The sequence below is a fragment of the Urocitellus parryii genome, chromosome 10 (genome assembly GCF_045843805.1).
Source record: "Urocitellus parryii isolate mUroPar1 chromosome 10, mUroPar1.hap1, whole genome shotgun sequence".
Taxonomy (NCBI): domain Eukaryota; kingdom Metazoa; phylum Chordata; class Mammalia; order Rodentia; family Sciuridae; genus Urocitellus; species Urocitellus parryii.
This window is the reverse complement of record NC_135540.1, coordinates 142,385,466-142,406,987: the sequence shown is the minus strand read 5'-3', so window position 1 is coordinate 142,406,987 and position 21,522 is coordinate 142,385,466. Positions and strand designations below refer to the sequence as shown.

Sequence of the window (21,522 nt, the reverse complement as noted above, 5' to 3'; positions counted from 1 at the left end):
ATTGAACTCAGGGACATTCAACCACTGAGCTACTTCCCCAGCCCTATTTTGTATTTTATTTAGGGACAGGGTCTCAATGAGTTCCTTAGTGCCTCGAGTTGCTGAGGCTGGCTTTGAACTCTCAATCCTCCTGCCTCAGCCTCCCGAGCTGCTGGGATTATAAGTGTGTGCCACTGCACCTGGCTCAAGAGTTATTTCAAAGCTGCATCTGTCTCCATCTCAGTCTCCATACTGGGTGTCCCTCCAGCACTGCACTGAGAATCAGACCCCCCTTGCAAACTGCATCCTGTGTGCTCACCTTCATTTCCAGAAGAGACAGCAGGTTGCCGCTCCTGGCCAACCCTGGCCTCGTCACCCACTTTGGGGTGCTCAGAGTAGGCCAAGCTGTGAAATGAAACCTGCTCATTCCACACGCATCCTAATACACGATCCCCACAGGCCCTGGCGCTGAGTGCAGTCAGAGACCAGCTGTTGGTCAGTGCAGGTCTCTGGGCTGGTGGCCTTAGAGTTATGCCTGTGTACAGGGCTCTATATGCAGAGAGGCCTCTGCCCGAGCTGTGCAGGCAGAACAGGGCCTTGAGAGCAAGACCGCCCCCCTGCTCAGACACAGCATTCAGAAAGGAGTGCCTGCCCTCTCTAGTGTTGCAGGTTTGGGGTTTTCTGTGGAGTCAGGTGTGAGGGTGGTGGGTTGATGGTACCAGTGTGTTCAGCTATCCAGCTGCTAAGGGTCCCTCCTCTCCTCTCCCTGCCAGGGCCTGCAGCTGAGCTCCAGGGAATCTCTGGGCAGCCTGAGAAGTGGGCGGAAGAAAGGACCATGTGTCCCCCTTCCCATGCCCTGGATCCCCCAATAGGGCTGAGAGCAGGTCCCCAGGCTACAGGAATACTGGACTGAAGTTCAGTCCTCCCCTCCCCTGAGCCTCCTGTGGGGCTTGTGGGAGAAGTCCAGCTGTGCCAGGGCTCCCTGGCAGTGGCCATGAGGCAGTGCTTCCCCGAAGGGCGACGTGCAGGAGGGCTCTGCACGGGGCCATTATTCTGGACCCTCCGTTTGAACTAATTTTGCCAGGAAAGCTAGCATTCTAGTTGTGGCTCAGAATCCTGCTTCCTACAGTCACTGGGGTGGTCTGCCCCGGCCCACAGAGAAAACGGCTGGTGGCTCCACCAGAGTGCAGGCCCTGGGCCCCGACACTGCGGGAGGCCGGCCAGCACCTGGAGCTGAGCTTGTCTGTTTGTCCAGGATACACCTTAGACTGGGTGGTTCTAAGTGGTAGAAATTTACTTCTCATAGTCTGGAGGCTGGGAGTCCGGTGCTGGCAGGTTCTGTGTCTGGTAAGGGCTGGTCTGCTTCCAAGATGGTGCCCTGTTGCTGCACCCTCACCTGGAAGAAGGGCCAGAGGGGCCAGAAATGCCCCCCAGAGCCCTGTTATAGGGCACTAATCCCATCCCTGCCAGCTGAGCCCTGGGTCATCTAGAGGCCCCACCTCTTCTTACTGTTGCATTGGGGATGACTGTTTCAATGGGGGTTTTAGAGAGACAAACATTGTAACCATGGCAGTGGCCCCAGAGATACCAGGTCCTGGTCACTTTATACAGAAAAAGGTGCAGTGTGGTTGTCAAGGAGTTTGAGATATCCTGGTGGCCCTTAGTGCAACCATGGTGTACTCCTAAGTGGAGCAAGGACGGCCACACGGAGGTGGAGGTGGAGGTGGAGTCAAGCTGGGAGGCAGGAGGGAGCATCCCTGGAGCCAGACTGGGGGCCAAGGCACAGCTGTGCTCCATGGTGACAGCCTTGTGGGCCTGCAGTGGCTGAGGCAGACAGTGGGCTGTTGGGAGAAGCACAATGAAGCAAAAGAGAAGAGGAAGAGGAGGTCAAGGCAGGGGCGGGGAGGAGAAGGGGGGGGGGAAGCAGCAGCAGTAGGCTTGACCCTGGCAGGCTCCCGTAGCCCTCCGCCCCCCCAGCAGCCCCGCACAGCACAGGCCGTCTCCATAGAACACAAGTACCAGCTCTTCAGCAAACAGTGATGAGCTTCCTTGTTCATGCACAAAAATGGAAACATGTGGCGCATCCTTTCCCCACAAATGGACGCATCCACCGAGGGGTCTGGGGCTGAGCCGGAGAGCAGAGCTCCTGTGGCCCTGTGGGTGAGGCCGTGGGCACAGCCTGCCGTGCTTGGGTCTGGGCAAGTCTGCGCAGGATCAGATGAGCGTGGGAAAGGGCAGCGTGTGGAGATGCCCGGGTTGGCGGCGTGGGGCTCTGAGGGCACACGATAGCAGGGTTCTGATGGGCAGATGACAAGAGGCACATGACCCCCCTGGGGACTTGTGGGTAGGGTGGGCAGAGTCCCTCTGTGGGGAGGCCATGTGGATGTGGGGTGGTACGTCATGTGAGGGGAGTGAGTCTAGGCGGGTGTCATGGGCCTGAGCAGGTGTGGACAGTGTCTGGGGTGGGGTGGGTGGGAAGGGGTGGGTAGGTGTGTAGGTATTTGTGCACCCATGGGGCTGTGGTGCCAGTGTGGGTGGGCACATGGTGTAAGGCTGTGGCAGGGTCTCTGTGTGTAGGAGTGCGGGGACATGGGGGCATGGGGGCACGTGGGTGCCCAGGCAGTGTCTGCTGAGAGGCCAGGGAGGGACCATCCCAGAATGTCAAGGGGTCTCAGGTGGGGGCCCAAGTGGCAGGTTCCAGATGGCCAGCACTAACCTGGCTCTGAATCCACATGCACTGGTCTCCTCTCATGTTGAGTGGGTGCAATTTATATCTTATATATATGTGTGTAATATGTATTCAGATGCATTTCCAAGTGGTCAGCACGGCCAGGGCTTGGTTGGCAGGCACCCTCTGATGGCACCATGGTCCTGGCTGATCTGGGCATCCATGAATTCTTCTGTTGAATGTGGGAACTGAGGCTTGGTATGGTCAAATGGCAACTGCCAAGGGTGAGCTGGCTGCTGCCCAGGAAAGGCCTGATTGCCACCTCCAGGAGGTGAGAGGTCAGCTCATGGTGGCCTGGGGGGGGGGGTACACAAGCCAATATAGTCACTTGGTTGGTCCTACATCTGGGCGTCTGCTGGGGTTCTGACTTCTTGGGTGGCTCCTGGCCTGCCCACCCCTCAGCACTGGCCAGCTGCCCAACCCTCCCTCCTGTGCACACTTAAGCCCAGGATAACCCTTGGTCCCCCTACCCCACCACTCTATGAGCACAGAGAGATGGCCTCAGTGTGCCCTCTGGTTCTCTTAAGGACCAGACTCCTTCAGTGATCTCCCAGGAATTGCTTTGGTGACTTTGAAATTTTCCATTTCATTTTTTCTTGCACCTGGTACAAAACTTGAAGTCCACAAGCCCAGGCCCAGTAGACGGTGGCAGATCCTCCCACCCTGGGCCCTGGCACCCAGTCAGCTCCTGGAGGGTCACCCACATCCACCACACTGTGCTAGTGTCTGGGGCTGCTGTGACACCGTGCTACTCCTGAGGAGGCTTCAGGACAGAAGCCAGCTTTCTCCCACTCTTCTGGAGGTCAAGAGCCCCAGATCAAAGAGTGGCCTGGCTGGGCGCCAGCAGGTCTCAGGGAAGGCCTGCTCCAGGGCACTCTCCAGCCTGGGGCTTCCTTGGCCTGTGCCGTATAGCAGTTTTTTGTTGCTGTGACCCACATGCCTGACCAAAATAACTTGGAGAAGGAAATGCTTATTTTAGATGCATGGTTTCAGAAGTAGAGGTTCGGTCCACGTTTAGCAGAGTCCACTGCTCTGGGCCCAAGATGAGGCAGAACATCATGGCTTAAAGGTCTGGCGGAGGACAGCAGCTGGGCTCATGGCAGCCAGCGAGAGGAAGAAAGGGAACCAAGGACCAGCTGCAATCCCCAGGGCACGTCCCCAGTGACCTACTTCCTCTAGCCACACCCCACCTGTCTACAGTTGCCACCAGTAATGCATTCAGATTATTAATCCATCCAATGGATCAATCCACTGATGAGGTTCCAGCATTCATGAGCCAACCTTCTCACCTTTGAACACTGCTATGTTGCCTACCACACAAGCTCTCTGGGGACAACCTCCCCAGGACTTCTCCCTCTCTATGCGTCTGTGTCTAGTTTTTCTAGGGGACACCCTGCTCAGTGTGGTCTCACCTTTACTAGTTACATCAGCAAGAAACCAACCTCCAAATAAGGCAGCATTCAGAGGCACTGGGGTTAGGACTTGGAAATGTGCATCTGAGCAGGGGATTACACCCACAAGAGACATACACACCAACAACCGTTAAGAGTTCATCTAGATGTGCACCTACATGCATGGATATGCCTGTTTACAATGACCCCGTAACTCAGTCCTGGCCCTTGGTGCCTGCTTTCAAACAGATCCTCAGTCCTTGGGGCAGCCCCGTATCAAGGGCTCTGCATTCTGCATCCTGGGTCCAGGTTGTGACCACATGGAGATGGATCACTCCATATGTGTCCAGCCCCCTTCCTCCTTGTTTGCTTGCAGGGTGTTTCAGTTTTCAGAATTACAGACCCTGCCACAGCGGGTGCCCAATGGTCACCAGGTGCTCTGGATCCTTGGGGGTTGTGTGAGCATTCACCAGAAGCCCCCGGTACAAGGCTGCCTACAGCCAGGGCTGGAAGTGGCTGCTAATTCCATGGAAGGGGAGAGATCTACTCTTTCGTCTCTTGTTCCCACCCCCACCTGGCCCTGGCCAGCCCCTCCCAGCCCACCCAAAGGGCAACTAAGCCTAGAGAATTCCCCAGACCTAACGTCAGACACCTGTGCCCAGCAGGCTTTGGGGACCTGAGCAGGAGCCCCACCAACATGCCCTTCATGCACTGCAAGACCAAGGGGGCTGGGAGAGCTATCCAGGCTAGCGGGGCTCCTGGGCTGGCCAGCTTCAGTTTCTAGAATCTTCCTCTGGACCTCAGGAAAGGCTCCCTGCAGCATGGTCACCAGCCCTTTGTTCCGGTCTCTTTTCTCCAACCCCACGTCACTTCCAATCAGGGTCACAGGCAGCCTGAGCTGGTCTGAAGGTCCCCAGTGGTTCGGAAAACAAATCTGTGCTCCATTGTGGAATGCGAACCCGCTCCCACCTCGAGGTGCTCTTCACATTAAAACCATACGTCCCGCACCCAGTCTTAAAGTGACCGAAACTGTGAAAATCTTCATGGGGGCGGGTGGAACACCGGATCAGGGCCCCTGGGCTTGGAAGGCAGAGCCAGAGGTTCCAGGAGGAAGCCAAGAGCCAGGCTTTGTAGCACACTTTAAAATTGTCAAAAGAGCATCTGTTGGTTCAAGGAATGCTTTCCTCAGAACAGGAGGAGTCTCTCCAGCTCCACAGCCACCAGCCCAACAAGCCTTCCTATGTCCATTTCCAGAGAAGGAAGTCATGTTTGGAGTCTCACTCTGGCTGTTGACAGGGCTGGGACCCAAATTTACTCATTTCTACCTTTTTAATGACAACATCTCTTCTCCAAGAAAAACTGCCAAACCAGCGGGACAGCCAGGTTTCCAACAGAATTGGCCCCTGAGAAGGGTGTCTTCAAAGTCACATCTAGCAGCCTCTCCTGAGCCTGCCCGGGACTGTCAACTGTGTGGAGGAGAGGAAACCCAAACACTGGACAGTGGGCAGGCAGGTGCCCTAAGCCAGGGCAGCAACTTGCTGATGGAGGGAGGATCCAGGTAGGGAGTGTGGCTGTTCCCGGGCGCATTCTTTCAACTTTTTGTTACTTACTTACTTTCTGTGGTGTGAGGGGTTGAATCCAGGGGCGCTCCACCCCAGCCGCATCCCCACTCTTTTTTAAGATCCCTCCAGTACCCGGAGGGTACTTTTTAAGTTTTAAAGTTTTCAAAATAAACTGTTGGGAGAGACCGACCTGCAGACCGTCCCTGGTAAGGTCCACGTTTGCTGAGCAACGTTCACCGATCAGGTGAGCGCCTGTCCCAAGCAGGGACCTGGAAACAGCCACCGAGCCTGGGGCAGGCGAGCACAGAGAGCCCAGCCTGTCGCCTCTCAGCGGAGCGCAGGGCTTTGGGGAGGGCCCCAGTTGGGGGGGGGGCGGCGGTGGCGCAGCCCGAGGTCCCCGCGTCCGCTCCCGAGGCGGCTTCGTGCGTCCTCTTTTGGGTAGGTGGGGAGGCCCTTCCTTCCCCCGCGCTGGCAGGGAAGAGTCCGGGCCTGCGGGACCGGGTCGCGGGATGCGCACACGCAGCTGCGCCCGAGGGCCTCGAGGACGCGCCGCTTGGCTCGGACCTCGAGGAGCTGGGGCGGGAGGGCCGGGCCGCCGGGTCCAGAGAGCTTCGGGGCCGGGCACGCGAGGACCAGGGCGCGTGGCTCTCGGTCCCTTCCCCACGCCCCGGTCCTGCCCCTCCTCCCCCAGTCACCGGCTCCCGGGTCCCTCCCCCATCTCCTCCCGGCCTTTCCCTCCCTTCTCCCCCCTCGCGTCCCTCCTCTTCCCCTCTTCTAGCCCAACCCCCTTCTCCTCCCTCCCCCTCGCTCCTCCTCCCTCCCCCTCGCTCCTCCTCCCTCCCCTCCTCCCGACAGCCTCCAGGCGGCCCAGTGAACTCCGGGAAGCCCACTTAACACATTATGAAAATGATCTCCTTTTTCCAGTTTTAAGGGAGACTTTCACAAGGAGGGAAGTGGTTAGACCCTCAAAAGGCAGCCAAACTAATTTTCAAATATTGGTCTTTTTCAAGGCAGATGCTTTTAATATATACCAAAGACCTGTCCACAGCATGGTGTCATGGTGTCCCCTCAGTCTCCTTCCCACTGCACAGCTGAGGACACTGAGGTTTCCTGGGCCCCAGGGAGGACAGGAGCCCTGGTGGCCAGGCTCTGCCAAGGGCAGTTTGTGCTGGTTGTGACCTAAGGGAGAGGCTGTGGCGAGTCCACAAGAGCCACCCACTGGCTGCGCCAGGGCCTGCGCCAGGGCAGTGGGGGAGGCTGCCTGGGATGGCCGCAGGGCCACGGTGGTGCCTCAGCCTTCTCCCTGTGCAGCCAGTGCACCAGCCTGCTGTTTCCAGATCCGGCTGTGGCTCTGTGCTGGCTGGACGGCTAACTCTGGACCAGAGCTAAGCACCTCATTTTGGATGTCCTGGCTTCCTATCCACCCTGCAGATTCTGTGACTCTGCCGAAAACCCAGCTTTCATCTTGTCACTTCCCTAGCTTCACAAGCTTCAGTGGCTCCCCCTGCCCTGCAGATTCAGAACCTACTCTTTACCAAGGCTCCTGGTCCCACAGGAACCTGATCCTCAGCTTACCAACTCCTCAATTGCCCTCGGCCCTGCAGCTCCTTCACCCCGTCAGCGAGCAGAGAATCACTTCAAACACCCAGGATTCCCTTTTTCTGCATCACCGTGTCACACGTGTGACAGTCAGAAGAGCCGATGCTGGGGAACATGGGAGGAAATGGAAACAGGCACAGCTATTGTGAAGAAAAATTCTGAAGAACAATTCTGAAGTGCTCTGGGAGGTTGCCTCTGCCTAGACCGGCACCTAGGATCTCCACCCTCCGCATCACCTCCAGAAAGTCTCTCAGCCCATCAAGAAGATGGACCGGTCTGCTCATTCCAGAGTGTCCGCAAGAGTGGTGCAGAAACAACCTGGGCTCCCCCAGAGGGAAGCAGCATGGACTCAGCAGGTATGTTTTCCTGAGGGACCACAAAGTATTTCTCATATGGTCGGACAAAGGTGACTTCAGCCTTCTTCCTACTGGAGCAGGGCGTCTCTGTCCCCTCCCCTTGCACGTGGATGGAAGCTGTGACGGCTCTAATCAATAGAGTGTGGTGGAGTAACGAATTCCCAGGCTAGATTCTGCCCGCTCCCCTGTCTCGGTCCCCTCTTTTCCCAGGAACCCAGTCCCATGGAGAGGCCCCTGTAGGGCTCTCTCACAGCAGCACCAGCCCCAGATAAACAAGCAGATGTGCTGTAGATGAGCCCCATGTGCTACCACACACTTCAAGATTCCCAACTGGGGCCCAGACTTCATGAACTGGAGAAGAGCCATCGTGATCCAGAGGGGCCCCCCCAGCACTCTCACAAACGGCTGTTTTGCCGTTTGGGGGATTGTGTACGCAGCTGTACTAACGGAACAACAGCATGTGAATTCTGGATTAGTACATAGCAGTTACAAAAAGGAACAGAGGAGACAGTGCCGTAACCCACTACTCTGAGGCTGGAGCAAGGATCACAAGTTCAAGGCTAGCCTGGGCAACTTAGTGAAGCTGTCAATAAATAAATAAATAGAAAGGGTTGGGGATGCAGTTCAGTAGCAAAGCACTTGCCCAGCATTCCTGAGTCCCTGGGTTCCATCCCTAGCACCTGGGGGCAGGGTGTTCTTGCAAGGATCAACATAGATCTATCAACATAGGTACATCGCACACATACACAGCAGGTTCGGCACCCTCAGATTCCACCAATCACAGATCAGAAAATATTCAAAAGATGGGCTTGATTCCCAACACTGCAAAATATATTCACACACACACACACATATATATGAAAACCTGCACTGAACAGGTAGACTGTCTTCTTGTCATGATTCCCAAATAAAGTACAACAGCTTTTTACATTGTATCTGGTATCACAAGGCTTTAGCTATGACTTAAACTACACAGAGATTTGCATAGGTCTGATACAAATACAGCTCCACTGTATATCAGGGACTTGAGAATCCTCACAGTTTGGTATGATACAGGAAGCGGGGTCCTGGAATCCCCACTAGGGGGTCAACTAGATCTTATAATGAGAAGTAGAAGAATATAATGTTGTATTGTTTTTATAAATTAATATATAAAAGCAGGCACTTGGGACAGCAGGGAATGAGGTAAAGAGAAACAAGATTGGGATGAGGGATGAAAGAAACAAAAATAAAATCTAAATTGTAAAATTGTTCCGAAAAAAAAGTTTATTAAAAAGAAAGAAAAAAAAAAAACAAGTTTGGCCGCCTGTAGTTTGGGATTCGGATCTGTGTGCTTGGGATCATTCCCACCACCCATTACTCAGATTTATGGGGCATCTTGGCTAGGAGCCCCTGAGCTGGGCACTGGGTCACAATGGTGAGGAGGACCCTGCTAAAGGCAGAGCTCTCCGACAGAGAGGACTCTGGGCTCCCTGCAGGGTCTGCTGGAAAGCCTAAGGCGCTCCCAAGGGACAGCACAGCAGAGATGCCAGGAAGGGCAGAAGAGGACTGAGAAGCCACAGACATGGCGGCCACTGTCCGTGAGGAAGGATGGTTGTGGCCTGGGGGGAGTGGGGGGCGACCTCTCACAGATGGACATACAGGAAGTGGCCGGGTTTTGGAGCTGGGGCAGTTCCCCAATTCAGAATTCTGTCTAGTACCTACTGGGCAAGGGAACCTTGGGTCCTGGCCCTGGGGAAGCCAGAGGTCCCAGCTGAGAGAAGCAACTTCACAGAGTGTCTCTGGAAGCTGGTCCCGACTGTCACCGAGCTGAGAACCACTGGACACCCTGACCTGCCACATCCAAACGCATGAAGCCCGGAAGGCAGCGATGTCGGTTCACCGCCTCTGCCTACAGTCCAACCCCGAACCCTCTGCTCACCCGGACGTAGGAGTGCCCACTCGGCCCCAGGAGCCCAGGACCAGCACCCGGCACCAGCACCGGTTGGGCCAGCTCACGCGACCCTAACTGCCTCCCGCCCACTCTCCAGTTCCAGCGCTGTGTCCTAGGCTTCGCCTTAACCGTCTTAACGAAGGCTGCCAGAGTGGATAGTCTAGAGCTGGGGTGCGTCAGCTGCCGCCGGGTGTCCCCCGTAGGGGTCAGGTTGCACTTTCGCCACCAGTCACCAAGGACCGACGCCAGTGGCCAGCAGCACTCTCCAGGCTCACCGCGCGTATCGCCTGGCACCGCAGCCCCGCACGACCGCCCTGCAGGCGCCGCTCTCACGCGCGCCCCGCAGAAGCGGTAGGACAGTGGTGGCTGCCTGGCGCCTGGCAGCCTCCACTCCCACGCCTCGCAATGCCGGCGGCGCTGGATGCAGGTTTTCAGGTTCCTGATCTAGGGCCACAAGTCCCAGAGAAGAGGGACTTTGAATCCAGGCTCTGAGGAAGCCCCCTCAGAGGGGGATTGAGGAGGACACGCCTGCATCCTGAAGGTGCTCCAAGAAGGGGAAACCAGGGCTCAGTCCTTGCAGGTTTGAGGTTGGACTGAGAGGAAATGTGAGAAGGCGCCGCTGGAGGTGGACCTGGCAACCTGCACGTATCGGTGATTATCCAAATCGCGCCCTTCCTGCAGCGGTGGCCCTGTTACTCAGGGACACTCTCTGGCTTCAGTCGCCCCGTTTGTCCAAACTCCTCAAAGTAGACGACGTTTGCCCAGAGCTTGTGTTCTCCTCCTCCTCCAAACGAATTTGGGTGACCCTTTATTCCCTGGGCTCAGCCCCTCTGGTTGGGGCACCTGCAGTCCTTCGTGTCTCTGACCCTGGACACCCCAGGGATCAGGACTTAGGAGACCTCAGCTCTTTGCTAAACACCCAACTTTGGTTCTCAACTATGAAATGGGGGTAGAAACCCATCAATGTGGCTGTGTCAACCCACCCAGTCCCTGATTTGATTCTTTTTGCCCCACTTGGGGAAGAAGATAGTTTGAACATCTGCTGCAGAGAAGTCCACCTCCCGCCCTAGGTTGTGCAGCCACTGGGCACCAGAAGTCCTTTACCACTGCCTCCAGAAGGCGCGCCCAAGAGGTGCACCCAGGAGAACTGTGCTTTGTCTACCGCCACTGCAGGCCCAGCCCTCAGGATCCCACTGTCTGGGCCTCTGGACCCGCCCAGCATCCTATCCTGCTGCTCTGCTGCCAGGCTGGACTGGACATCCATGCAGGGCGAGCTCTAGGCCTGGAGAGTCAACTGGGGGAGTCTCTTCTTGCGTCAGTATTTCCCTCCGGAAAATGGGGTGATGCTCACTTCACGATGGTTTGGAAAATTAAGCGAGGGGGCACGTTCCTGTTTTGGATACAGGTTGCGGGCAGTCACCAGCAGGCGGCTGGATGCATCTCTCTGCTGCAACTGAGCGCGCCCATTTTGTGATCGGTGACTTGGCAGTCACCTGCTAGCAGATGAAGTGTATCAGAAGGTGACCAGCTCTTCTGTCGCCTAGCTCCTGAAATGGAAGGGGGCTTCCCAACTCTTACAGGCCGAGAAACGGAGGTTCAAAAAGGGACTTGCAGCTAAGACCTCTGGCGAGGGGTGGGGACGTGACTGGGCCGGAAGATCCCACCCCTTCCAAGGCCAAGGCCTGGGGAGTGCAGGCCAGTGCAGTGGGGACCCGCTCCCCCGCGGAGGATCGCGGGAAGTGCCCTGTACGGTTGCATTTCCTTACACACTGAGACGGAGCCCGGAATGGAGAGTTCTAGCGTACTACAATTCGCAAAGAAAGCTATTTCATAAAATGTAAATATTAAAATTGATGCATTTTTGCAGCCCTGCTTTGGCAAAGCTCCCTTGTTTAAATGATTTGCAGGGTCTTAAAAAATAAAGATTGCAGCCCATCTTCTTGTGGTTTCTTAGAAGACTTGGTGTCTTCACACTGCCCCGCACACGCTCACATACAGATGCACACATGCACACATGATATACACGCGCGCGCGCACACCCGCGCACACACAAGGATACGCTGGGTCCACTGCTCTCCCGCGGCGGGGTAATTACGGATCTTGCCGGACGGTGATTGGTCAATCTGTCTTCATCGGGGCCTTGCATCCAATGGGCAGTGGTCCATCCGAGGCCACGCCCTCGGGGGGGGTGGCGCGGACCGCTGGAATGCGTCACACTGGGCCGGACAGGCGCGACCCCCACCCGTGCCCCGGGCCGCTCGCCTTAGCCAAGCCGCCGCCTGCGCTCAGGGTCGGAGCGGCGTCTACGCCAGTGGCCACGCTCGGGGCCGCCGCGGCGTCCTTGGGGCTGAGTTGGCCGCCCGCCCGGCGCGCGCCGCCCCGCCCCCGGCCCCTCCCCCCTCCCCGCCCCCGGTTAGGCCGGCCCCGGCGGCGACCAGAGCGGCGACGTGAAAGGCGAGCGAGGCGGCCTCCCCGGCGGCTGTCGGCGCGCACCCGCTCCCGCCCAGCCCAGCCCAGCCCAGCCCAGCGCCGAGGCCGCCGCCTGCCCCGCGGGGCCCGACGCCAGCGCTCCGGGCAGCGGCTCCAGGCCCGGCCCGCGCGTGCGCCTGGGAGCCGCGTGCCACCATCCCCAGCGGGGACTGGCCGCGCCCCGGGCACCGGGGACCCCAAGGAGTCCAGCAGAACCCGACGGGCCCGTGGCCGTGATGCCGGACGAGCTGACGGAGCCCGGGCGCGCCACGCCAGCCCGCACCTCCTCCTTTCTAATTGAAAACCTACTGGCTGCCGAGGCCAAGGGCGCGGGACGCGCTGCCCAGGGCGACGGCAGCCGCGAGGAGGAGGAAGAGGACGACGACGACGCGGAGGATGAGGACGCCGAGCAGGCGCGGCGGCGACGGCTGCAGAGGCGGCGACAGCTGCGAGCGGGCACCGGGCCTGGCGGGGAGGCGCGCGCCCGGGCGCTGCTTGGGCCGGGTGCGCTGGGCCTTGGTCCCCGGCCGCCCCCGGGGCCCGGGCCGCCCTTCACTCTCGGTTGCGGAGGTGCGACGCGCTGGTACCCACGGGCGCACGGCTACGGAGGCGGCCTCAGTCCCGACAGTGAGTGAGGGCGCCCAGAGGGGTGGACCAGGCGGTGGGGCTTGGCTTCCCCTCCGCATTCGTTTGGAGACTTCGGGCCGGTTGCCGCCCTTTGTGCTCCCCACTCCCTTATTTGTAATAAGGTCTGGGTGGTGTGGGGTCCCACGGAGCCCCTTGCTGGGCGAGTTTGGAAGCTCTCTTCCTGAGCAGGGGTCAGAGATGGAGCTGCAGCCATGGCCTGGTCTAAGGAGGCAGGGAGCTGACGAGAGGGGTCCCCTATCCGGAACTACAGACTGCTGGAGGAGAGAGAGAATGAAATCACACAGGGAAAGATAGGAGAAGGGAGAGAGGGGTGGGAGAAAAGAAAATGGAAGGAGGAAGAAGGAGGAATGTGGTAAGAGGAAAATGGGAGACCGCCAAAATCTATAGCATGGACACATGTGTGTGTATATTGTATATGTGTCCACCCGTGAGAGGAAAGTGAGCTGATGTAGGGAGGACAGAGGGAGGGCCAGCAAAGTTGGATCCCCTGAAAAAATAACAGGGGCGCTGAGCAGAAGGTGCCAGGGCCTCTCCCCCTCTTTTGCCCCACATTCCTCTTTTCCTCCACTCTGTGGGATGGGCTGAATGGAGGGAGCTTCTTCCACAGTAGCAGTGTCTCCCAGAGTCCCGTTTCCTTAATGCCAGCTTTAAATGGAGACGGGGGTAGGGCCTAGTCCTCTACCAGGGCCCTCCTGGGTCCCAGAGCTGTGCCAGGCAAACGGGGGTGGGGGGAGCTGCTCTGAAGCCCCTAGTCCAACCCCCTTGCATCCTCTCTGCCTCCCTCGCCAGCCTTTGTTTCCTGGTGAGACCTCAGAGACGGGGCAGGGGTTTCTCAGCACCAGAACTCACTGCCTGGGCATTCTGCCCCCTCTGCCAGGGTTGCTGCCACCCCTATGAACCTACCCTTTGGAGGGAGAGCCCTGGAAGAAGGATCAAGAAAGCCGTTTTAACTCCCAGCCCCACTTTGCCAGCCCCTCTTCCAAACTCTTTTCCAGGCTCAGGGCTCTGGAATCCATTTGGTATCTGTGTGCATGCCTGTGTGTTCTCGGGGAGTAAGCAGCCCCTCTCCCTGTTTGAATAATCCCCTTCTTGGTTTGGGAGTGACCCCCTGGCAAAAAGACCCACATTTCAGAGCCCAAAATACCCACCCTCTTAATGTAAATTTGAGCAGTGCTTCGGTGGTTTGCTTGAAATCTGGTGATTCAATTTAGTGCCCCTCTGGGGGGGGATTCTGAAAAGGATCTTGCAGGGTAATATTTGTCCTCCCCCTGCCCTGGGCCCATCCTCACCTGCAGCCCAAGCAGCAGTCCCCACAGAGGCGGCTTCTTCTGATAGCTCCTTATTTCGTGCAATGCGGGTTAGGGTCCCAGTTTCACCCCAGAACAGGCAAGCCTGCTTGATGCCTGGGGAAATGTGTGTACCTCTGTTCATCTGGAGGGCTGGGTGTTGTGGGGAGGTAGGGATTGCCCAGATCTAGTGATCGGAACAACTGCAACCTGATTTCTCCGTGGGCACCAAGATGAAACATGTTGTGGGGGTTGGGTAGGGGCAGAAGTGAGATCCGCAGGGCTGGAAGAACACCATGCCAAGCCATCACACCAGCCCACTGAGGTCTGCACTGTTCACACAGGCATGCCGAGAGCTCACACTGGGGCACACCCCTTGTCCATCTGAGTCCTTGGTTTCAAGGGCTAGCCAAACTCCACCTTAACCTCCGATCTGTCAACCAGGACCTGCCCTTTGGTGTGGAGGCTTCAGTGAGGGGCAGGCTGGTCCCTGCAGTGTGCGGTGCTGCCCTCTTGAGAGCATAGACTGAGCAGTCCCTGTGGGCTTTGTACCGTACCCCAAACCTGCAGGCTGAACCTCCAGCACAGAAGGTGTTTGGTTCTGGGTGGGACTGCTGGTTTCCTGGTGCTCCCTTTGAGCGGGATTGTGGCTGGATAAGGCATGCTTCTGTGGGCATCTGGGTCACGGGTCCAAAGTATTGGGGGGGATGCCCATGTCACTTAGCTGCATTTTACTTTTGAGGATTGGCTGCCTTCTTCTGGCGGATGTTTCCATGCACGCAGACAGGCAGACAGCGTTGTGCATCTGCTCCTGAGTGCACTTCGAGGGTCACTGCAGGCCTTTATTCCTGTGCTGGGAGGCTCTGCGGGGGCCGGGCGGGTGTGCAAGGGTGGCTCTGTGCTTGTTTTCCTCTTTCTGGGAAGGATGTACTTCCTCTGGTCCCAGGGGTTCCTTTGGGTCTTTTGTGCCTTTCCCCAGGGCAGGCAGTGCAGCCAGGGGGAGTAGCCAGAGGGCTCACCTGCCTTTTGTGCCTTTGCATTTTCTTTTCTCTCCCTTCCCTTCTTTCTCTGTCCTCTGGGCGTGGGTGTGCATTTCTGAGTGAGAATGTCACCGCCGGTGTTGGCTTGCCACAGATCTTGGCTTTTCAGGTCCACCTCCTCCTTTTCTGCCTCCCTCCTTATTCCCACCCCGAACCTCCAGTTCTGGATGCCTGGGCCCTAATGTGCCATGTTTTCCATCTTGAGGGGTAGATGACCTCAAGGTGGAGGCCGCCTGGAACACAACATTATGCACCTCTCTCCCCTGCAGCCAGTGACCGGGACTCACCGGAGACCGGCGAGGAGATGGGGCGCGCGGAGGGCGCCTGGCCGCGGGGCCCCGGGCCGGGAGCGGTGCCGCGGGAGGCAGTGGAGCTGGCGGCACAGGGCCCGGTGGCTGGCGGGGAGGAGGCCGCAGAGCTGGCAGAGGCTCCGGCCCCCTCGGCGGCCGCGGAGGCGCGCGGCGGTGTCGGGGGTCGCAAGAAGAAGACGCGCACGGTCTTCTCGCGCAGCCAGGTCTTCCAGCTGGAGTCCACCTTCGACCTGAAGCGCTACCTGAGCAGCGCGGAGCGCGCCGGCCTCGCCGCCTCGCTGCAGCTCACCGAGACCCAGGTCAAGATCTGGTTCCAGAACCGTCGCAACAAGTGGAAGCGGCAGCTGGCCGCCGAGCTGGAGGCCGCCAGCCTGTCCCCGCCCGGCGCGCAGCGCCTGGTCCGCGTGCCGGTGCTCTACCACGAAAGCCCCTCGGCCTCGGCCGGCGCCGGGCCCCCGGCTGCGCTGCCCTTCCCGCTGGCTCCCCCGGCGCCCGCGCCGCCCCCGCCGCTGCTCGGCTTCTCCGGGGCCCTGGCCTACCCGCTGGCCGCCTTCCCCACCGCTGCCTCCGTGCCCTTTCTGCGGGCGCAGATGCCGGGCCTGGTGTGAGCCTCTGTGAGCCCGCCGCTGGCCAGCATCCTCCCCAGGTTGCTGCAGACCCCTGTGGACCGGCAGTGAAGGTGGCGGTGGGTGCAGGGCGTGGTTCGAGCGGTTCGATCGGGGCGGGTGGCCTCCTAGGGCCGCCTCTGTACCTCAGTGCCCCAGCCGCTGTTCGGAGCCCCTCCAGAATGTACCAGGGCCGCTCCCCAAACAGCTGCAAGGCTGGACCCCGCCGAGAGGGGCCATAGGAAGACAGTAAGCCGCAGGCTGGGGCCAGGCCTGTCTCTGCCAAGCGGGGCTCCTGCCTTTAGGGCCCGCAGCAGCAGCAGCAACAGGAAACTTCCAGCAGGCTGTCCCAGGGGCTTCGAGGTGACTGTCCCCAGGCACACTGCCCCAATGCAAAATGTGCTTTCCTGGGACAAAGCAGGACCCAGAGGGCAGTCCCCGGGCAGCAAGGACTCCCCTTGCAGGAACTGACCCTCCTCTCCTAGAAGACAGGCCGGCTGGGTCTTCTCTCCTGGGCTGCAGCCTCTGTTTTCCTGGTGAAGATTTTTTTTTTTAAATCAATTTACTTATTGCGTATGGAATAAAAAGGGACGTTTTCTGGATGGTTTCACTGCTTTGTGACCCCGGGCAGGGCCCTCCTCGGGTAGCAGGCTCTGTGGAGGCCCTCTCTCCCTACTTTCCCACACTGACCAGGGAACTGGGAGCCTGGGCCTGGTGAAGTGGGCAGGAGATGGTGGCAGTGGGGTTTGTTCCCTAATTCCCAGCTCTGCCTCGGGGGTGATAGCCTTGGTGGCCCAGGAAGGGGGAGCAGGGAAAGCAGTGTGGTTCCCAGGAGGCAGAGGAGGCAGGGGAGGCAGGAAGGAGGCTTGCAGCCTCCGCTTTCCTCCTCCAGGCACTTGGGGTTCTGAGTCCTGTTGAATTTTTCTTTGGGCCCAAACAAAACATTCGCACTCCCCGAGGGTGAGGTGAGCGCCCCCACTCCTGCTGGAGTCTCCTTCTCTGCAGCCTCCAGCACAGGGGCTCTTAACTAAAGCTGTTCTGATGGTCTGTGTTGCTGGGGTTGCCCATCTCCATCAACCCAAGGCAGCTTGCTTTTGGGTGAAGGTGGGGGCTCTGCCATGTATGGACAAGGGACCCTTCATTCTATGTGATTGAGCCCAAAGCAGCAAGTCTCTCAGGGCTTGAGAGGGTCACTTCTTTGCTGAACAGGGCCCCCTAGAAAACTGGTGTCCCTCTCTGCCTCACTTTGGAGCAGCCCCTTCATAGCTGAGGTGCGCAGCAACTGGGGGCCATACTCTGGGTCTGGGGTGCTGGAGGTGGCACCAGAAGGCCTAAGAGAAGGAGCCACAGGAAGGGCACAGTCCATCTATGTGCATGTGTCCCTGCCCCAGCCTAGTCCACAAAGCTCGGAGGCCCAGGAGCCTTGGGAGCTGGTGCTGCGGGGACCCTGGCCTTGCACCCACACCTTCAGCCCCCCACACACACTTCTCAGTCCCTCCAGGCCTGGAGTCTGGGAACCCTCCCAGTGTGGGAACTGCCCTGAACCGTGGGGAGCACCTGCTTGCCTAGCATTAAACGCTGGGGCCCTGGGTCCAATCTTCAGTGCCACAAAATGGGAAAAAGAAAACGAAACAAAAATCTGTTTTCACTGGGCTTTGGTGGGGCGGAAGATTTGTGGTACACTTCAGTGAAATGATTTTACTTTCAAAGGCCTTAATCCTGGTCCATGGCCATAGAGGGTAGAGGGATATCCACAAGCAAACGTTAGACCCATCTCTCCTCCCTCCCCCTTCCCCGCTGTGCCCTCTTTAGGCTTGGTGTCCCTGGCTTTGGACTCTCTTGTTCTGGTCTCATCCAGTCATGGGCACATCTTTGCCAGTCCTCCATGGACCTGCGCAGCTGCTGGCAGCCATGCCCTGAGTCTAGCAGTTCCCTAGCAGCAGGCCATGGCCAATGCATGTCTCTGCCCCTTACCCTCCAAGCACCGGGGCCAGCAGCCTGTTGTGGATCCGTGCTGTTCTCCAGCCAAGGTCTCTGGGAATCTCAGACCACTGAGACATCTCCTGTGCCTTTTAGAATGGGACATCTAAAGCCAGATGAAGGGATATCGCTGCCTTGCAGCCATTTCATTCACTGTCTCTCGGGTGTGAGGTCCTGAGGTCCCACGGTGACCTCAGGGAGCTCCTGAGTATGGGGGGGGGTCGTTGATGGCATGTCCTGGGGCAGATCTCTTCTGTAACACCCCACACAGCCAGGCTTAAGGACGTAGGGGCAGCCTCTTGAGGCAGGGGCCACGGGGCGCAGGAAGGTGAGGGCTCTGCAGGCAGGCGGTAGCCGCTGGGAACTAAGGAGGAGGCGCAGGCAGGGCCTGCGTCCTCGCTCAACGCACTATGGACTCTAAATCAGGAGCGGCGTTTTCCCGCAGAGTTAGTAAGTCTGTCTGTAGAGCAGTTCCTGGGCTGGAGGAGCCAGGAGGCCCAAGGAAAGACTTCGACCCCTCACGGGAAGGAGAGGGCCGGTGTCGCCGGGCTCGAGCGAAACGCCGCGATGGAGCGAACGGATCCGAAGCTGGGCCAGCCACTAGATGTGCCTTGTCGTCATGCACGAGGCATCGCACCAGGGATGGCACAAACCAGAGACCTGACGGCTCAACACGAAGCCCACGAAGCCCTGGGGGGCGCGGGACCAGCCTGGGGTGCGCCTGGCCCCTCGGAGCCCTGAGTTCCAGTGCCATCGATCGCGGGCGCACCTCGCCGCGATGGCTCCGCGGCTGGCAGAAGATGAATGGCTTCGATCCGTCTCCACCGCACGCCCCACCCTCCCCAGTGGGTTCCACCCATCAGCCTCACCCTCTCTGTAAGTGAGGCCAAACTGCAGCCCCCCCCGCCCCCCGGGGATGCCCAGGGCTCTGGTGCAGAGCCTCTGAACCCATTTGGGGCAAACAGGATTTGCTCCACTCCTGCCCTGGCTTTTGCCAGAACCGGTCCTACTGGCAACCCCTGATCCTCTCCAGGCCCGTTTCCCCATCACATTTATGGTGATTGGAGAGGGAGACAAACGGTCCCTCACACCAGCACCATGCAGACTGCCCCCTCCAGCTCCAGGACCCCCACTATTGATGGGATTGGTGGCAGGATCCACCCTCTGGGGGGGAGGGCTCTGTCCTTAGGTACACAGGAGCTGACAACAACGGCCTGAGAGAATGGGGGGAAATATGTTCCCCTCCCAGAGCAGGCACTCAGACATCTGCAGGTGGGTTATTTACCAGGAGAGCCAGGAAGGACGGCTAAGACCGTGTGCACTTGGAAACTGGGTTGCCTGAGCACCGCACCCTGTTCTCAGGCAGGGCATATATGGAGTTAGAGCTGGAAAAATTCCAAGCCCAGTTCAGCCTCCAGGAGGGGGGAGGGTGGCAGACTTAGGCCTGCCCAGTTCCCCAGGTGGTCATCACCCCTGACCACTTCACCCCTGGCCTCCCCGGGCCCTGTACGTACTGAGAGCACACAGCACCCAGGGCTCACTCCTTCCTGCCTCATTCACAGCCACAGAGAGCACCTGAGTGGCACCAGGGAACTGTCTGCCTTCTAACTGGTGACCCCACCTCCCTCCCCACAGTGGCCTTGGTGTGCACAGGCCCCCAGCTCTGTTGCTGGGAGGGCCTTGATGGCCTTCCTGGTGCTCTTAAACCTGAGGCCCTCTCCTTCAGGTGGAGGTGCCCCGCAGGGCTGCTGGGGATGTCTGCCAGGGCCTTGGCTCAGAGCCCACTCAGAGAGCTCCTCGGCTGGGTCGAGGCCAAAGAGCTGGGCACTGGCCAGGTGAGCTCTGAGAGGGAAGAGAGTGGCCCGGGTTCCCTCGCTGTTTGTGCTGTGGGTGGCTCCCAAGTGTCCTTCTTGGCTTTCTAACTTCACCCAGCTTTCTAACCCCCCCCCCCCCCCCCCGCTTTTGGTGCTGGGGATTGAACCCAGGGGCACTTTATTTCTGAACTACATCCCCAGCCTTTATATTTTTTATTTTGACACAGGGTCTCACTAAGCTAAATTGGCCTGGAACCTGTGATCTTCCTGCCTCAGTCTCCCACGTCACTGGGATTACAGGTGTTTGCTACCAAGCCCTGTGGCTTCCACCTCACAACTCCCGAAAGAAACAGGTTTGAGAAGCATGGATTCTGGGCAGGAATGCCGCCATGGAGGCCAGCTGCCTGGCCAAAGCCTTGACCCTCTCTGGGCTCCCCTCCACTCCCTGAAACTTCTCCTATTCTGCCAAATCCTGCTGTCCTTTCCTGCTTTTTCCAGTCTTCTGGATGATTCCCCCTGCCACACCATCCCTTTGGTGGCCAGAGCAGACATCCACCAAGCTGTGTGCCTGCTGGAAACTGAGGTCCTCCCTGCTCAGTCTGAGCCAGGAGTACTGCTGGGTGCCTGGGTCCTATAGGTCCCTAGGTCAGTGTTGTGGTGAGACTGCAGAGCTGGCTACCCTGTGCTCACAGTGCTGAGCTCCCAACTCCAACTGGCAATGGGACCAAGGGGCAGAGGGAAGAGGGAGACCTGCAGGGTGGTTCAGCTTGCACCTCTCACGCACAGCCTGGCAGCAGCTGCTGCCCTGCCTCTGCTGGCTTCTGCAGCCCTTGGCCTCCGTGTTTGTTCATTTGTGTGTGTGTGTGTGTGTGTGTGTGTGTGTGTGTAAAGTATAAAAGTCACTGCTTGTTACTATCTGGATTGCAGTAAAGTCAAACAGAAAAGAGTTGTAATTCCACCATCAAAGTCCCAGCTTCTGAGTGTTAGACCAGGCTGTGGATGTATTGGGAGTTGTGATTTATAGCCAAATTGCTATTTTTAGGAGTTAAAAATGCATTTATGATTTATGTATTTACTGGTGAAATGAAGTGATGTCTGCATTTGCTTTAAGACATGGCAACGAAAATAAATAGGAAAAATAAAAAGAATAGAATTTGGCCAGAGGCAAATCACTGCTGAATGGGGCTGGGCACAGGGGTTCATTATAGCACTCCCTCTACTTTTGTTTTATATTTGAAAACTTCCATAATAAAATGTTTTTTAAAACAACTCTGGAATCACAAGGGCCCTGCGCACCTGGCGTGTTCATCCCGCCAAAGGCGCTGTTGTACTCCAGGTTTATTTTCACCCCACCAGGGTTTCATGGGGTTGTTGCACCCGGCTTTTTTTCTTAGCCAGAGAATGTACATCAAAACCCCTTAATTCAGTGTCTGTAAAACTATCTCAGTCTCAAACATTCCTCTTTTTCCACTTGGCTTTGCTGGTCCCCACCCTTCCCCCACTGGTCCTGATGCTCCCCAGGGATTCCCCACCCGGTTGCAGGCGCCATGCATCACCTTCGGGGGACAGGCTTCTGAGATCGACTGTGATGGATAAGGGGTTTATAACCAGGAAAGGTCGGCCAGCACCTCCTCTGCCTCCTACACCGCTAAAGTCCCTGAACAGCCAGAGTGGGATCCTGATGGAGGCGCGTTTTGGGATACTGAGCCAAGCGGTGGCCTCTCTGGTTCCGGGTTTGTGGGTTTGGTTTCTTGGCATTTCCTTGATGCACCTTTCGAGAACTTGGGTTGGCAGCACCTGAGAGGAGAAGGAGAGGGGCTG

At 58.1% G+C, this 21,522-nt stretch overlaps 1 protein-coding gene across 1 annotated transcript; it reads left to right on the top strand.

The window, feature by feature from the left end:
• The first annotated feature begins 12,253 nt into the window (after positions 1-12,253).
• Positions 12,254-15,910, top strand: Hmx1 (H6 family homeobox 1). The gene is made up of 2 exons (XM_026395353.2): positions 12,254-12,644; positions 15,261-15,910. Exons 1-2 carry the CDS (start codon positions 12,254-12,256, stop codon positions 15,908-15,910), a joined length of 1,041 nt encoding a protein of 346 aa, XP_026251138.2.
• The last annotated feature ends 5,612 nt before the right edge of the window (positions 15,911-21,522 follow it).

Bases quoted from the DNA above. Each gene is read 5' to 3' on its own strand.
- Hmx1 (XM_026395353.2), top strand. From the start codon at position 12,254: ATGCCGGACGAGCTGACGGAGCCCGGGCGCGCCACGCCAGCCCGCACC. The intron at 12,645-15,260 runs GTGAGTGAGGGC...TCTCCCCTGCAG, and splicing joins AGGCGGCCTCAGTCCCGACA to CCAGTGACCGGGACTCACCG.